We start from the raw sequence: 18297 nt of genomic DNA on the forward strand, positions 1-18297 counted from the left end.
ATCAGAGTTCCCTTTTTATTATGTTGGGAGCTTGAGACATTTATTAGACATACAAATGAAGATGTTGCATAAAGTTGAATATACAAGTCTAGATTTTAGAAGAGATGTCTGGAATAGAGAAACATATGGGAGTCATTGACCTTTAAATGGTATTTAAAGCCACGAAACTAGATAATATTATCAAGGGGGTTGACTATAAATAGAGACAAAGAACACTTAGGATGGGGCCCCTGGGATACTCAGTGTTAGGAAAAGAGAAGCAGCCATCAAAGGAGAGTGAGAAGGAACAAATGGAAATCTATGAGAGCGTGGTATTCTTGAAAACAAGAAGGAGTCGCTGGAGTAAACTATGTCAAAAGCTGTCAATGAATCAAGTAAGACCGGGACTGAGAATCAACCATCGCATTTAACAACTGAAGGTATTTGGTAACCAAAAGAGCCGTTTCAGTGGAGTGTATTTAAAAGAGAATCAGAGGAAAGGAAATGAAGGCAGTGAATATAGATAATTCTTTGAGAAGTTTTGTTGCAAAGGGGAACAGTATCTAGCAAGAGAGGTGGGGTCAAGAGAAGGTATTTTTTTTTTTTTAATGGAAAAAATAATAGCATGACTTGTGTGCTGATGAGAGTTTCCCAGCTTCTGAAACAAATACCATAAAAAATGGGTTGTCTTATACAGTGGGAAGTCATTGGTTCAGTTTTGAGGCAAGGAGAAGTCCAAAACCAAGGCTGCAGTAAGACAATGCTTCCTTCCCCAAAGATTGGCATTTCAGTTCTGGCTGCTGGCAATCCCTTAGTCCCTTGGCCTTTCTGTTATATGGCAGTCTCTCCTGACTTCGCTGGATTCTGTTGACTTCCAGTTTCTTCCCATGGCTTTCTCTCTTTGTGTGTGAGAGAAACACACAGAGTATGTTTATGAACTTATAAAGGACTCCAGTAATAAGATTAAGATTCATGCTTATTCATTTGGGCCACATCTTAACTCAAGTAACCTCATCAACGGGTCCTGTCAAGCTAATTTTTCTAAACTTATCATTCTACTATAATACAGAGCTTTGGTTTGTTGATTTTTATTTATACATGTGTTTATTTGTATTCAAATGAATCTTTTTACTCCTATATTATTCAATGGGTTATAATCCACTGCCATCACTATTTATTTGAATGATCAAATTTTTCCACATTCCACCAGTAGAAGCTCCTTTCAAGCTGGCTTTTGACTTTTCATATGCTCCACTCATCTTTGACTATATACTTACAGACACAATAGTATATTCCAGGTTTATCTGTTCATTTTCTTCATATGGATACCCAGTTTTCTGTGATTATTTGGTGAAAAAAACTTTTTCCCATTAAATCACATTTGTGTATTTTTCAAAGAACAAATGCTCATGTAAATATTTGTCAATTTCTTAACTCTCTGTTTTATTCTATCTAGCTTTATCCTCATGCCAATACCATGCTGACTTATGATTGTACCTTTATAGTATATTTTAATACCAATCAGAATCTTCTAACTTTGGTTTTTAGTCAAGATTTTGGGGCGTATAACCTATAGGTTGTAAGTTCTTTGTAGTTCTAATAAATGCTACAATTAGAGTACCAATTTCTTTACCAAAGGTTACTAGATATATACTGGAATGGCATTGGATTTGAGATTAGGCTTAGGAATAATTACCCTATTATATTTTCCTTTCCTGGAAAATAAAATAACTCTCCATTATTTTTAAGTGTTAGGTGTTCTTTAATTTCTCCTATCAGTACTACGTGATTTTTTTTTTTTAACATGGGCGGGCACCAGGAATCGAACCCGGGTCCTCTGGCATGGCAGGCAAGCGTTCTTGCCGCTGAGCCACCGTGGCCTGCCCAGTACTATGTGATTTTTAATGAAAATGTGTTGCCTATGTTTTTGTTAAATTTGTTCCTGTGTATTTTATATTTTGAAACTATTGTAAATGGAATTTCCATTTCATTTTTTCCAAATTCTTTGTGCTAAGAAATAAAAATGTAGTTGAATTTTTTCTTAAGAAGGTGGTATTTACAATGGGTTCACACCACAGGAATGGATTAAGTACATGTTTTTCTGGGTACATAGTTCCAAGACACCCTCTGAACCCCCAAAAGACATGATCTTTCCACGTGCAAAATACATCCATTCCATCACAACATACCAAAAGTTTTAAGTCATTTCAGTAGCAATGCTATATACAAAGTTTCATCAAAATCCGTTCTTAGGTGTGGTCTGTCATGGGGCACAATTCCTCTGTCTGTGGACCTCTGAAACCTAGAAAACAAGTTATGTGCTTCTAATATACAGTGAAGGGACAGGCATAAAATAAACATTCCTATTCCAGGAGGGAAATATTGGAAGGAAAACAGGTCATTGTTCCCAAACAAATTAAGAAAAGAGCATGTTTTTCTAGGGTATGTACGGCTAAGCCACCACAAATAGCACACACACAAAAGTGATTGAATAAGAGAGAAAACTATTGATACTTTGTCCTTAAGCCGGTGAGAGGAAATGCGATCTAGCTGAATGTGTTAAGGAATTGGCTGTTACACATACATAGAGACAGTGTATGTTAGTGCAGATCTAGTAGATATAGTAACAAAAGTCTCTTTTTAGATTATATTCCCAGAAGTGGATTTACACATACCTTTAAGATTTTTAAATAAATATTAACAAATTGTTCTCCAGAAAAGTTATACTGATATACATTCCCAACAATCTGCTTAACTTACCACAGCCTTATAAGTACTGCATCATTTTAATTTTTTTCAATCTGAAAGGTAAATATTACATTCCACATTATACTCCCTTCCAGTACGCATAGCTTCAATTTTGTCCCAAACCATTCACACCCGGGGGGCGTTAGCTGATTTGCAGAGATGGTGTTTGAGTGACCTAAAGTAGAGGAATGTCAGCAAGCTGCAGTTCTCTTCCCATAATTGTTCCGAGATTGAATGAAGACATTCAACCTATAGATCTGTCAGCTAAATATCAAATTCACCTTAATATTTTAGAGATTAAAAGGGAAACAGAAAGGTAATCAATATAGTAGATGGCTTTATAAGCCAGGAAATAAGATTGTTCGTACTGTTGGTTCCTTCTGGTACAACATACTGTTATAGTGTATCTTGTCCCTTGCACCATTTTTCCGAGTATTCATTTGAAAGCACAGAGAACTGGTGAGATGTGAGTCAACAGGCTAACTACAGCTAATTCCCTATTGAAAGAATAGAGGGACGTCAATCCAAATAATACAGTCTTGACTTTACTTTGAATTATGTAAAGGAAGTGGCATCATTCTACATCACACACACACACACATCTTCGCCTCCTCCTCTTGTCCAGACCAAGGTTCTTCCAAGTGCGAGCTTACAGGCTATTAGATTGGAAAAACAGATAGGTAGATTACATTTATAGAGCACTGTGCCACTTACTGTAGTGAGCACTTTACATATGCTGTCTTCTTTACACCACATAAAAGCCTTGTGAGTTATAGGAACTGTTGTTATCCTTATTTTATAGATGAGGAAATGGACTTATAAAGGTTAAGTAATCTACTCAAGATACCCAGGTAGTAAAAAAAAAAAGATCTGGGATTCAAACCCAGGTCATTATAACTCAAAAACCCACCTGTTAGTCACTACTTTATGCACTATTATCTTTCTCTTCTGTTAGAGTATTGCCTTATTATATAAATTCTCCAGCTGAGGCCTGTAAAGAAAGACCATCTCTCTTTAGGTATAGGGAGTCTTTTCTGGAGGGGAGGAATTCTGGAGCCAGTCATCCATGGAAGAGGTGGGATCTCATGGGGGAAAAAAAAGTAAAAAATAAATAAATAAATAAAAGACCTGAAAATGGATCTCAGATGAACAAGAGAGGAGTTTTGCTTCTCTCTCTTACTCTCTTTGTACTCTGTGTATGTGTGTATGTATCCTTCTTTGAATCTGCATTGTGAGAGTTCTCTAAAAGGGTACTTCTGCATGCTGGAAGCCAAAAAAATAAAAAGACCTCACCAACGAAGAGAAAGAGTAAAGGTTAGGAAAGAGGAAATCAAGCAATTAATAAAAACGAATAATGAAGGAGGTATTTCTAATAAACCAAATTATCTAGAACAAGGGTCCTCTGTACTTATTTCCCAGTTGTTTTCCTTTATTATTTAGTGAAATTTCTTTTAGTGCAGCAGCATGTACAGGAGTAAGAATGGGAACTCCATCACCCTCATGCCTCCATTTCCTTGTTGTGGCCTTTGGCCAAGTTTCCCAATAAATTCACAGCATTCCTTTCCCTTGACCCCCAACATAACTTCAATATCCATCTTACCCAGAATGTAACAGCACCTCTTCTCCCTGTCCTCAGTTATGACAGATGCAGTAAGTAGGAAATAACTAGAGATCTTCCTTTTAGTACTAACCTTTGAAAGTCTGTTTTATTTCATTAAGGAAAGTATCTTTTCCTTTTGTGTTGCTGATAGTAGTAGCCAATTGGCAACTGTTAGTGGTTTCAGTGGCTGCCATCCTGAGATGGCACCAACCACCTCCCTGCTGTCCATCATTGTATTATAGATCTCCCTCTTAAGAAGAAAGTGCTGGGAAGGAAGGAGTTGGGACTTTGCAAGGGCAGAATGAAGCAGGGATAGGCAAGGAAAATTGTCAAAACCAAACCAAATCTCAACCTTATCACTTTTGATAACAGTGAGTCTGACTGCCAAGTTTTAAGCTTTTTGAGGGCAAAGCTTCCAATTTCAGTAAGTGTTATTGAATGTTACAGTTTAAATTGAAGTGAATAAACGATGCCTGGGCCAAACCTTCTGTAGTCTTTTATAGCCACCCTGGAATATAATGGTCAACGATTTAGCTGAGGCACTTGAGCAAAATGAGGTATGGTTTCCTATTTCAAAAGTATTATCTACTGTTGCAAGGTATAATAATTACTATATTAACTAATACACATGTGTCTAACATAGTCCAAAATGCAAGACGTGTCTGCCAAATTACAACTTTAATGTAGAGATAAAAGTTGCAATTCTAAATAACTAATCCTTCTTGATGATAGATTATCCCATTGTTACTATCAGGTTTTTCCCCCATCACAGTTTCTTGGTCTGCCTATTCCATCTTTTGCTGCAGAATATAGGACTTTTACATCCCCCATAAGGACATCAGCATTAAAAAAAAAAAAAGATGACCCAGCCTGCTCCCTTGACCTTGACCTCCCCAGCAAACCCAAAATGTATAAACATCACTTTCCAAAAGTATTCTAGCTCTTTTCATCACATGGAAGTGGTGCTGTTGTTCAGGGGTTAAAGGTAGGAAGGATATCTGCCTTTCTTTAAGTTAAATTTGAGGCAAAGGTAGAAAACATGGTTGAGAACTGTCTTCTCATGCAGTATCCTGCTTTCTTAGCCCTCCGTGCCTGTGCACTTGATCTTCCTCCAAGTCTACCTGGGATTCCATAATTGATCCTTCAAAAGAAACCTGTTTCCTGAATCCTTTCCCCATTACCTTCCTGACGAAGCAGTTAGTCTATTTTTTTATTCTCATAACATCTTGACCCACCTCTCTGATAGCATTTGTCATATTATATTATTATTTATTATTGTATAATCTTTATTTACAAATCTGTTTCCCCCATCAGACTGAACTCCCTCTGAGCAGAAATTTTATTTTATTCATTTGTTTATCCCAACACCTCACACATAGTAGCTGTTAAATAAACGTTGTCCTGTTGAATTGAAACTTTATCTAACTTACCGTATGTCTAAGGCAAATTAAGGTGAGGTCATGAGAGAGGGTCCAGAATTTGGTACTGAGTAAATTCCAAGGTATGTTAGAGTCTTCCAGACAATGGGTTTGTCATTCAGATGAATAAATTATAAGCAAAGCTTCATGGACTTCTAAAGATGCAAAGAAGAAACGTGTATGTAGAAATCTTTCAGTAAGGCAGACCAAGGAGAAGAAACCTTCCCCCCTTGGCGGTTCCTGTCTTTCATGTTTTGCTGGAAGTATTAGTGCTTCTTAACCTGTTAGTACTCATGAGGTTACCATTATATATGATGGGTAATTTATTTTAGGAATTAGACCTTGTACAATTATGGTCACAGTTGGGGAAATAGATCTGAAGCGGGGAAGAGTTGAAGGTTTGGAAAAACAATCACAGATCAGCCCTCCTGAAGTACTGGTATTAATGGATAAGTTGGAGCTTGCAGGAAAATCTATAAACTAGGCACATCCAGCTGCTGGAGTGGGACCATGAAAGTTAAGGGGTTCAGGGGGGCTTGGCCAAGCGGGTGGTAGTGGGCTGCAGTCATTGGTCAAAAGGCATTGGTCAGCCAGGCTGGTAGTTCTAGATGCAAGGACAAACGAGCTCAGTGGCATTTCTCCTCACTCGCACTTCTAACCTTCAGAAAGTCATGGCTGCTACTTCACTTCCATCTTCCAAATCTTGCACAAATTTCTCATTTAGCCAATTCTAGCCCACAATCATACAGGGAAATGAATGGGTTTAGGAAACTTAATTCTTGTTTGGAGAAGTTTACACAGTACAAAATCCATACAAAAATATATCTCTAAACTTTTTAAATGGAATTTACTTTCAATTTTAGGAGCAGTACCCTGTTGAATGGGAAAAAACAGAGCTAGGAAACATATATGATTTCATGTTTTTTTACAAAAGCATTCTTGGGTATTGCCTAGTTGCGTGTCTTACACATTTCAGAAACAGAAAATTTTGGCAGTAAATGCTTATTACAGAAAATTTTAAGGTGATTATATAAACATTGCTTTGTCTTTAGATGGTCAGCATAGAATTTAAGTACAGTTGTTTTCAAAAGCAAGCAGCTCTTGCTGTCTTCTGAAAAAGGAGCTAAGGAGAAAAAAGAAAATATTTATTGTGTACCATGCCAAGAACTTAAGTGTCTTATTTCATTTAATTCACATACCAAACCTGCAAAGTTCCTCTAAATGTGAAGTAATTGAAGATTAAGTTCATATAATAAGATGTTCATCCCAGAGAATAATATACGTCTCAATCTAGGTTGTCTTTTTTCTCCCCTAGAAAGTTGACTATTTTCTTCTGCTTTTCAAAACTTTTTATTGAGGTATAACATACATACATTAAAGTACAAAAAGTTAACTAATCTTTAGAATACTACTCGATGAAGTTTTGCATATCTATGTGCCTCCTTGTATTACCATCCAGATGAAAATGCAGAACTTTCCAATTCCTTGATTTGTTTCCTTGAGCCCTTTGTATTTATAAGGTAAACTGCCTTATATAATTCCAAGTTCATTACAGTGATGAAGGGAAGTGAACATTCACAGTAAAGCGAAAATGTTAAATAGCATGCCCCTTAACTGCTTTGAATTACATCTGCTTATGTCACTTTCTCTTTCTGCTTTTACCCTAAAACAGGTAATCAGATCCTGTCCCTTGGGAGCCTCTCAAAAGATCAGATTTATCCAATGAAACTGAAGGGCATCTCCATCTGCTATTCAGCTCTCAAATCTGCCTTGTGTGGAAATTATGTCAGCTTTGGCGTCTTCAAGTTGTATGGGGACAACCATTTTGACAATGTACTCCAGGCCTTTGTCAAAATGCTGCTATCAGTGTCCCACAGTGACTTACTAGTAAGCAGTCGTACATCATGGGAGTATTTTTGTGAAATACGAAGTTACACCACCACAGACTTGGAATGGTTATAATGAAGCAAAGGGAGTTAGAATAGCATTGAAATATTTTATGTTTTAAAACAGCATACTTGATTTAATTTACAGAATTTGAATAGCTATAGTAACTGTATTTATATACATAAATGTGCATTTTAGAGTGGTGCAGCCACTACCTTCTGACAAATTGGTCATCTGGAGGTTCTGTATCTAGAGAAAATGTAGTTAGCAATTTTAGCTAATTGCTTACGATGATACTTATAATGCAAAATTGTCTGTGTTTATTTGAGTGAAAAATTCAAGATTGTCTGCAGTATCTTCCCTTTCCTTCCATGCTGCTCTTTCTACTCCCCTACTGTTTGACATTTCTTTCCATTAAAATTCTGGAGTAGTAGACAGAGTGTAGAAATGAAAGTTGAGGAACCTGGCATATTGTCTCAGCTCTGCCAGTCACTAGGCATTTACCTTAAGTAAATCACTCTCTCTATTCCTGTAGGCTTCAATTCCTTCACCTTTGAAATGAGATTACAGTAAGTGATCCCTAGGTCTCTCTCTTCTGTTCTACCTTCCGGATTCCATGATGGATGTTAGAGGCCCCTCAGAATCACCTGGAGTGCTTGTTGGAAATTCAAATTTCCAAGCCTCTCCACTGAACTATGCCATTATCAGACTCATTATTTTAAACATCTTTGCCTGATTACACAGAAACCAGTTTGTGCCCTACATGGTTGCAGTAATTCATTTTTATAACAACCCAAATTCATGCTCAAGCTTAGGCCAGGCTTCCTCATCTGCTCCTTGATATTAGTCTGCCTATGAGAGAAGTGGTTTTTGATCTTCTGATGGATTAGTGGTACCATCCTCTGCCTTCCCAAGGTCATTTTAATAAAACCTTGGAAAATCCCTTTGCAGTAGAATGGAATGCTTATAGGAAGCTATGCCTGAGTGATAGAAATGACACAGTAGAAACTCAATTCAGATCAGTCATTTGTTAGAGCCACTTTGTAGTTATTCTTCCCTGCAATTTTGGTCTGCCTCAACTATTGTGGTTCCAGAAATTTTTCTGTTGCCTTTTTTCTAATAAACAAGGATATCTCTAGTTCATGATTCTCAAACTTGAGTATACATCTGACTGTCTTAGGGTAAATGTTAAAAATGCACATTTCAGGGCCTCACTCCAGAACTTTCATTTAGTGACCCTGGGGTGGAGCTCAGGAAACTGCATTTTTAACAAACGCTCCAAGTGATTCTTATGGAGGTGGTCTTAATCACACTTTAAGAAATGCTCGCTTATCTCTCTTATGAGTGTTGTGCTTCTTTGATATTGCACTTGAGGTTTTCCAGGTATCTCCCTCAAGTACTTAGATTTTACCTGTAATATATGTTAAATATTAAGCCATTTACCGAAATATGATTTAGTTAGATGGCTTTGCATTTTGTAAATACAGCAGGCTATGATGCCAAATCCTATTATAATCAAAAAATTTCTTCATGTTAGAAGAAAAGATGACCTAGCTATTGTTAAGCACTGATCAGTATTACTGTATTCCAGTCTAGAAAAATAATTCACATAGTCTACTGAATGTCATACCACAGAGATTTTAACTTCTATTTAAATGTTAGTTGTGTAAGGTAAAATTGAAATAACATACTATGCTATAACTCCAAATTAAGATTCCTAGAAGTCAAGAGATTCCCAACAGAACTCCTTTAAATGCTGAATTGGGAATCATTATATCATTTGTTCTATATATTTATTGACTTAGTATTTAAGTAAGTTTATAATTTCTGATATTATAAATGACAGTTTCCACTGGACTGTAATGTGTCTGTCTTTTCTTTCTTGTGACTTGACATTTAGTATATCTCTGTGTTGTAGCAATATCGGAAACTGAGCCAATCTTTTTTTCCACTCCTGGAATGTCTCACCCAGGACCACATGAGCTTCATCACCAACTTAGAGTCTCCTGTACTCCTGTATGTTCTCACATCTGTCTCAGAGGGACTCACTACTCTTGGTAAGGATTGTAGAGGACACTGATTCCAGAAGATATGCTTGATTGTGTTCTCTTATTGGACATGCTTATTGATATTATCATCCTACAAAAGGGAAAAATATATTGTGAACTCAAATCTGGAAGATTATTTTAAAGCCATTCGTTGCATGCAGGACATGCCCCTTTTTAATGTCTTGGTATTCATAGTTTATTTCTTTAATTAACTTGAATGAGATATAATTTACATATAATAAAATACATTAATTTTAAGTGAACAGTTCAGTGAGTTCTGGAAAATGTATACAGTCATAGAACCACCACAGTCAAGATATAGAACATTTCCATTACCACAGACAGCTGCTTCATGCCCCCTACTAATCAATCCCTTTTAAACCTTACCCTGAACCCCAGGCAACCACTGTCTACTTTATCTCACTGTAGTTTTGTCTTTTATAGAATTTCATGTCAATGGAATCATATAATATATACTCTTTTGTGTCTGGCTTCTTTCATTTAGCCTAGTGCTTTGAGATTCATCCATGTTTCTTTGCAAATCAGTAGTTTGTTGCTTTTTACTGATGAGTGTGGTACCATTGTATGAATTACCACAATTAGTTTATCCAGTCACCAACTGAGGAACGTTTAGGTTGTTTTTAGTATTTGGCTATTTTGAATAAAGTTGCTATGAAAATTCATTTATAAGTATTTATGTGTACAAATGTTTTTATTTCTCTTGGGTAAATAACTAGGAATAGGATTTAGTGGTTGTTTACTAAGTATATGTGTAACATTGTAAGAAACTGTCAAATTGTTCCTCAAAGTGACTGTACCATTGTGTGCCCACCAGCAATGTATGATTCCAGCTGCTCCACATCTTATCTTTACACTTGCTATTATCGGACTTATTAACTTTAGCAAAGCTGGTGGATGTGAAGTGGAATCTCATTGCGGTTTTAATTTGCATTTCACTAATGAATAATGATGTTGAACATCTTTTCATAGGCTTATTTGCTATTCACATATCTTTTTGGTGACCTGTCTGTTCAAGTCTTGTACCCATTTTTTTTAACTATATTGTCTTGTTATTGAGTTGCAAGAGTTTACTATATATTCTGGATGTGAATCCTTTATCAGATATATTTTGCAACTGTTTTCTTAGACTGTCTTTTCATTTTCTTAGCAGTATCTTTCAAAGAACAAATGTTTTGAAATTTAAGGAAATCCAACTTTTTTTTCTTGTATGATTCATGTTTTTTTTGTTTCTATTCTAAGATATCTTTGTTCAGCCCAAGGCCATAAAGTTTTCTCCTATGCCTTCTTCTAGAATTTTTATAGCTTTAGAGTTTATGTTTAGGTCTATGATCCATTTCAATTTAATTTTTTTTTTGCGTGAGCAGGCACTGGGAATCAAACCCGAGTCTCCGGCTTGGCAGGCGGGAAGTCTGCCTGCTGAGCGACCATGGCCTGCCGTCAATTTAATTTTTATATGTGATGCGAGACATATTTTTTTAACATTTGGATATTTACTTGTTCTGGCACCTTTTGTTGAAAAATATCCTTTCCCTATTGGATTACCTTGACTGTTTTTAGAAAATCAATTGATAATGTGTGTTGATCTATTTCAGAACTCCGTTGTATTTATCCTTATGCCAATTCTGTATTGTCCTGTTTCATAAGTCCTACAATCAGGTAGTGTAAGCCCTCTAATTTTGTTTTTATCTTTTAAAATTTTCTTGACTTTGCTGGGTTTTTTACATTTTTATATAAATTTTGGACTCAGTTCATAATTTTCCATTAAAAAATAGAAGAGTAGTGGAAATTTGATTGGGCTTGCATTAAATCTGTAGCCTAATTCAGGAGTAATTGATATATTAACATGATGCAGTGTTTCATTTCCTTAAAATGGCATGTCTTTCCATTTATTTAATCCTCTTTAACTTTTCTCAGAGGTGTTTTATAGTTTTGAATGTATGGAGCTTGCACGTATTGTGTTAATTTATAGCTATCTTATTTTTTTCTGCTATTGTAAATGTATTAAAATTCAGTTTCCTATTATTCTTTGCTAGCATATATTGATTTTTTTGCATGTTGATTTCATATCCTGCAGCTTTGCTAAACTCATTTATTCTAATAACTTTTTTGTTGATTTACTAAGATTTTTGACATAGATGTGTCTGCAAATACAGTTTTACAAACTTTTACTTTCCAAACTGCATGGCTTTTTTTGTTCCCATGTCACACTGACTAGAACCTACAGTACAATGTTGAATAGAAGTGATGACAGCAAATATCCTAGCTTGTCTCCAGTGTTAAGAGGAAAGCATTCAGTCTTTCACTGTTCAGTATGGTGTTAGCTGTAGACTTTTCATAGCTGCTCATCATCCTCTTGAAAGAATTTCTTTTCATAGCTTGCTTAAAGTGTTATCATGAATGGGTGTTGAATTTTATCAAATGCTTTTTCTTCATCTTCTGGGATTATTATATTTTTTTTCCTTTTTAATGTTGTAATATTAAATTACATTGTTATAATGTAATTACATTGATTGATATTTGAATGTTAAACCAACCTTGCATTCCACACTCGGTTATTATGCATTATCATGTTTGTATATTGCTGGATTCAGTTTGCTGCAATTTTGATACAGATTTTTGCATCCATGTTCATGTTGTATATTTATCTGTTTTTCTATATAGTTCTATAATTTTCTGTTCTCCTAATAACTTTTCATTTTTGTAGTGTCATTATAGTGCCCTCACAAAATGAGTTGGGAAGTATACTGTCTTCTATTTTATCAAAAAAAGTTTGTGTAAAATTGTTATTTCTTCCTTCAATATTAGAATATCCCATGAAACCATCAAGGTCAAGAGTTTTCTTTGTTGGAATGTTTTTAACTACAAATTAAATTTCTTTAGATGATATAACGCTATTCTGGTTATTTTTTTCTCCTTAAGTGTTACTTGGAGAAAATAAGGTTTTTAAGGGAATTTGTCCATTTCATCTACAATTCACTTAACTTTACTGACATAAAGCTGTTCATAGTATTCCCTTATTATCCAGTTTACTTTCTTTGTTATCCCTGATATTGGCAGTTTGATAACCTCTCTTTTTTTTTCTTAATCATTTTGGCTGGAATTTTATCAGTAGCAAAAAAAGCAGCTTTTGGATTCATTGATTTTTCTCTCTATTATTTTTCTACTGTTTTTCATGGATTTCAAGTATGATCTTTATTGTTCCCTTCTTTCAGCTTTCTTTGCTCTTCCTTTAGTTTTAGACCTTTTCTGCTTTTCTAATATATACACTTAATGCTTTAATCCAAGTGCTACTGAAGCGATACCTCACAAATTTTTATATGGCTTGTTTTTATTTTTATTGCATTCAAAACTATTTTCTGATTTCCCTGCTGATTTCTTCTTTGCTAGTGGTTTATTTAGAAGCACATCATTTAATTTCAAAATATTTAAAGATATTCTTGATAACTTTCTCTTACGATTCTAGTTTAATTTTATTGTGGTCATAGAAGTACTGTATGATTTTTATACTTTTTAAAATTTATCAACAATTTTTCATGACCCAGAATGTGGTGAATATTCCATGGGCCCTTGAAATGAATGTGTTTCCACTATTGTTGAGAAGAATGTTCGTGTCAGGTCTGGTTGACAGATAATGATCAGATGTTCTGTATTCTTACTGGGTTTTTTGTTTGTTGTCTATTTATTTTTTAATTAGAACAAATTTAAGTACCACATTCAGTGGCTTGGGGTTATGTACTCCAGAAAAAACTCCTCTTAAGCTAAATCCGTTCCTGTTGATGTGAACCCATTGTAAGTAAAACCTTTTGATAATTTCAGTTTAAGATGTGGCCCAACTCAATCAGAATGGGTCTCTTAATCCTATTACTGGAGTCCTTTTTAAGTGGAATAAAATTCATAGAGAGAGAGAGAGAAAGCCACAAGAAGCTGAATATCAATGAAACCAGAAGAGAAGGAAAAGACCTGGAGACACTACCCTGTGCTCTGCCGTATGATAAGCTAAGGACCAAGGATCACTGGCAGCTATCCCCAGAATACTGGTATTCAGGAAGAAAGCATCGCATTGATGACACCTTGATTTGGATTTCTCCCCAGTCTCAAAACTTTGTGCTGATAAATTCCCATTGTTTAAGCCAACCCATTGCATGTTATTTGCTTGAGCATCCGAGGAAACTAAACCAGATTTTGGTACCAGGAATGGTGTGCTGCTGTTGAAAATATCAAAAAAAAAAAAAAAAAATGTGGAAATAGCTTTGGAATTGAGGAATCGGTAGAGGCTAGAGGAATTGTGAGGTGCTTGAAAGAAAAAAAGTCTGGTTGGCTTTGAAGAAAATGTTCATAGAAATATGGATGCTAAAGGTACTTCCAATGAGGCCTTAGAAGGAAATGATGAATGTGTAATTGCAAACTGAAGGAAAGACAGTCCTTGTTTTAAAATGGAGAAAACTTGACAAAATTTAGTTCTGATGTCAGAAGAAAGAATTTGAAAGCAATGACCCTGGATATTTAGCTGAGGAGATTTCCAAAAGGAAATCTATGCTAGAAGTAAAGCAGTTAACTAAGAAATGAACTCTTGGGCACAAGGGAACTGAAAATTGATGGCTTAGAAAATTCTGAGCCTATCCAGATAGTGTGCTCTGAGACTAAGGCCAGAAATGGCTTTATCAGGAACTTCCCAGAGTTTCCAAGCAAATCCCTGGAGAACATCTGAGGATTTAACTGAACGTGCATCTATTCAGCTATTTCACGGGAAGTCAGAATTGGAAGTACAGTTATGTAGGTAAAATCTGTGGAAAGTCCTGTCTTTCTTATGGTTTGGATCCCTGGGAACTGCATGCATGCATGCATGCAAAGCTGACAGGTTGTTTGCAAAATTTGTGTGAGAAGAATCACTGCCAGCCTGACTAAAAGGTATAGAGAAGGAATGGATGGAAGGAAGAATAACTTTACATGGATGCTGAGGTCTAGACCAAAGAGATCTCAGCCAAGAGAGTGGGCCCACTCGTGTGTGGAAAGGGTGGTTCCACCCATGTGCTTGGAGTGGGCTGGCCTTGCACACAGTTATTCAGGATGAATACTGCCATCCCAATGTTCAGAAATGGTGGGGTCTGTACACCAGCATTCACAGAGAACCTGGTCACCACACCAGTGCTTGGAGAGGTAGTGCCTGTGCCCCAATGTTACCAGAAAGCCTTCCTGCCACCCAATTCTCAGAGAGGGTGGGGACTATGCCCCAAGAATTGCAGAGAGCCTGGCCACCATCCTAATGCTTGGAGGAGGTGGTACCTTCACTGCAGTATTCAGGGAAAGCATGGCCATTATGCATGCACTTGGAAGGGGTGGGGTTGCCACTGTATCAAGCTGGAAGACAAAACATCAATCTATAGATGACTCTCAGACCTTGAAATCTAAGTTTTCCCTGTGGGTATTGCAGTTGTTTAGGACCTATGACCCCTGTTTTCCTTCCATTTTTTTCCCTATTGAAATGGGATTATCTGTCCTGTGCCTGTCCCTCCATGGTGTATTGGAAACAGATAACCTGTTCTCTAAGTTTCATGACTCTATAGACAGAGGGGAATTGTGCCTCAGGATAGAGCACATAACCAATTTTGATGAGACTTTGTACTTAGCATTGTTTCTGAAATGATTTAAGGCTTCTGGGATGTTGTGAGGGAATGAATGTACTTTGCATATGGAAATATGTCTTTTGGGGATCCAGAGGGAGAGTATAGTAGTTTTGAGCTATGTACCCCCAAAAAATACATTCTTAATCTTAATCCACTCCTATGGGTGTGAGCCCATTGTAAGTACGACCTTTGAAGAAGTTATTTCAGTTAAAGTGTGGCCCAACTCAATCAGTATGGGTCTTAATCCTTTTATTGGAGTCCTTTATAAGCAGAATGAAATTCAAACAGAAAAAGAAACCCATAGGAAGCAAGAAGTTGAAGGTCAATAGAACCCAGAAGAGAAGTGAGCCAGGAGATGCCAACTTGTGCATTGCCATGTGCCAGAGGAGCCCAGAACCAAGGACCACTGGCAACCATCCCCAGAATACCAGTCTTCAGAAGGAAAGCATTGCATTGATGACACTTTGATTTGGACTTCTTCCTAGCTTTGAAACTGTGCGCTGATAAATTTCCATTGCTTAAGCTAACCCATTGCATTATTGGCTTGAGCAGCCAAGGAAACTAAAGTATTCAAGTCTCTAATTGTAATTATAGATTTGTCTATTTCTTCTTCCACTTCTATCAGTTTTTGCATCAAATATTTTGAAGCTCTATTATTAGGTGCATAAATATTTAACTATTTGGGATTGTTATTCTCTTTGATGAATTTGCCATTTTATCATTATGATGTGATCCTCTTTATCTTTGGTAATATTCTTTCCTCTGAAATCCACTTTATCTGCCGTTACTAGCCACTCCAGCTTTCTTTTAATTAGAGTTAGCATGTTTTTTCAGCCTTTCACTTTTAATCTTTCTGCCTTTTATATTTAAAGTTGGCTTCTTGTAGACAGCATGCATTCATTTTCTATTGCCATACATGTTTATTACCTTACATTTTTATAGATCAGAAGTCCAATGTGGGACTGGCTGACCTCAAAGCAAGATGTCAGCAGGACTGCATTCTTTTCTGGGGGCTCTAGGGATGAATCCATTTTTTCTAAATACTAGAGACTGCCCATATTCCTTGGCTGGTAGCCCTCTTTTTCCATCTTCAAAGCCAATATCACTGTGTCTCACTGACCATTCTTCCATAGACACATCTCTGTCTGAATTTGGTCTCTCTTCCCTCTCTCTTCTACTTTTAAGGACCCTATGATTACAGTGGTCTCACTCAGATAATCTAGGATAAGCTCACTGTTTTTAGATCATCTGATTAGCAACCTAAATTCCCCCTTGCCATGTAACCTAACACATTCAGAGGTTCTGGATATATTTGCCTAACACTCAGAATATAATTGAATAAAACTTTTATATCAAATCTAACTAACTACCTTTTACTTAGTATTTCAAATATTTACATTTGCTGTATCTACCAGTATGTTTGGGTTTAAATCTACAATATAGCTATTTGTTTTCTCTTTATTCCATCTGGTCTTTCTTCCTTTTTTTCTTTTACCTGCTTTCTTTTGGTTTGGAATAATTTGATTGTTTTTTATGAGTTTATTTTATATCCACTATTGATTTATTAGCTATACCTCTTTATTTTTCAGTGGTTGCTCTCAGGTTTTAATTTTATATATTCAAATAAAATTATCACAATTTACCTTCAAATAATCACAGTCTGGCTCTCTCAATATATCTCCACTCCTTCTGAAACTCTACATGTGTTATACCTCTTGTTCTTCTACAGCTTACTGGTGCTCTGTTCATTTTCTTTTACACATTTTTCTCTGTGTGCTTCATTTTGAGTAGTTTCTATACCTTTATCTTCAAGTTCGCTGATCGTTTATTCTACAATATACAATCTGCTACTAATCCCATATAATATACTGTTTTCATTTCAGATATTGTACTTTTGTTCTCTAGAAGTTCCATTTTGTTCTTTTTTTATATTTTCCATTTTATCCTCCTCAGGTTTATATTTCCTTTCATCTTGAGCATATGTATAATGTTTCTTCCCTTTTTAAAATATTTTTATTGTGAAATACTACATATATACAAAAAAAGCAGTAAATGTCAAAATACATGGTAACAAGTAGTTATAGAATAGAATTCAGAGATTGGTATGGGTTACTATTCCACAACTTTAAGTTTTCCTTCTAGCTCCTCCAAGGTGCTGGAGACTAAAAGAAATATCAGTATAATGATTCAGCAGTCATACTTATTTGCTAAATCCTATATTCTCTGTAGCTCCACCTTCTTTGATCTTTCTCGTACTCTTTAAGGGTATTTAGGCTATGTCCATTCTACCTTTTTAATGTTGGGAAGGGCTCTCGATAATATGGGACAAAGTGACGAAACTAGTTGATGTTCTGGAGAAGCAAGGGTCCTCTGGGTTTTAGGACTTATCTGGCCTCGGAACCCATCTGGAAGTTGTAGGTTTCTAGAAAGTAACCTTAATATATGAAACTTTTATAGAATCTCAAATAGAGCTGTAGGTGTTCTTTAGGGTTTATAGGTTTGTCTTGGTTGGGGTTTGGCAAGCCGTGGTAATTAGCAATATCTAGCTGAAGCCTGCATAAGAGTAGCTTCCAGAATACTTACTCTTGTGTAGGCTTAGATTCTCTGCTACAGAAATAAGATTCACAAGAGCAAGGCTCAAGATCAAGGGCTTAGCCTGTGGACTTGGGAGTCTCTAATGCATGAAACAGAATCAGGGGGTTCCCAGGTGGTAAAGCTTAAGAATTCTATATATTTTCTCCCATCCCTCAAGGGACTTCGCCAATACTTTTTAATTATCCTCCCAACATACTCTGGGATGTTTCCGGATATTACATTAAGCTATACAGAATTACAAGCCATCATTCCCCTGCTGGGCTCCATGTGTTTGGGTTGTTTAAATGATCAGACAGATTGAATTAGATTATGTGCTACAGAAAATTTAGGTTTTAGGCAAAATAAACCTGTCTTCCTTTATTCTTATACAGTAGGTG

The 18297-nt window shown here is 36.1% G+C and overlaps 1 protein-coding gene across 4 annotated transcripts in view; it reads left to right on the forward strand.

The window, feature by feature from the left end:
• The window catches only part of RANBP17 (RAN binding protein 17), a 365039-nt gene that overhangs the window by 282355 nt on the left and 64387 nt on the right, over positions 1–18297 (forward strand). For 2 of the 4 annotated variants that reach the window (XM_077137634.1, XM_077137635.1), the window contains exons 23-24: positions 7418–7632; positions 9551–9689. The exons of 1 other annotated variant lie outside the window; for it this stretch is intronic. In XM_077137634.1, coding sequence (XP_076993749.1) covers positions 7418–7632; positions 9551–9689 — 354 coding nt within the window. The remainder of the gene's footprint in view (positions 1–7417; positions 7633–9550; positions 9690–18297) is intronic. One more of the 4 variants, XM_077137636.1, reaches the window with a different exon arrangement.

Source organism: Tamandua tetradactyla, chromosome 20 (genome assembly GCF_023851605.1).
Source record: "Tamandua tetradactyla isolate mTamTet1 chromosome 20, mTamTet1.pri, whole genome shotgun sequence".
NCBI classification, from domain to species: domain Eukaryota; kingdom Metazoa; phylum Chordata; class Mammalia; order Pilosa; family Myrmecophagidae; genus Tamandua; species Tamandua tetradactyla.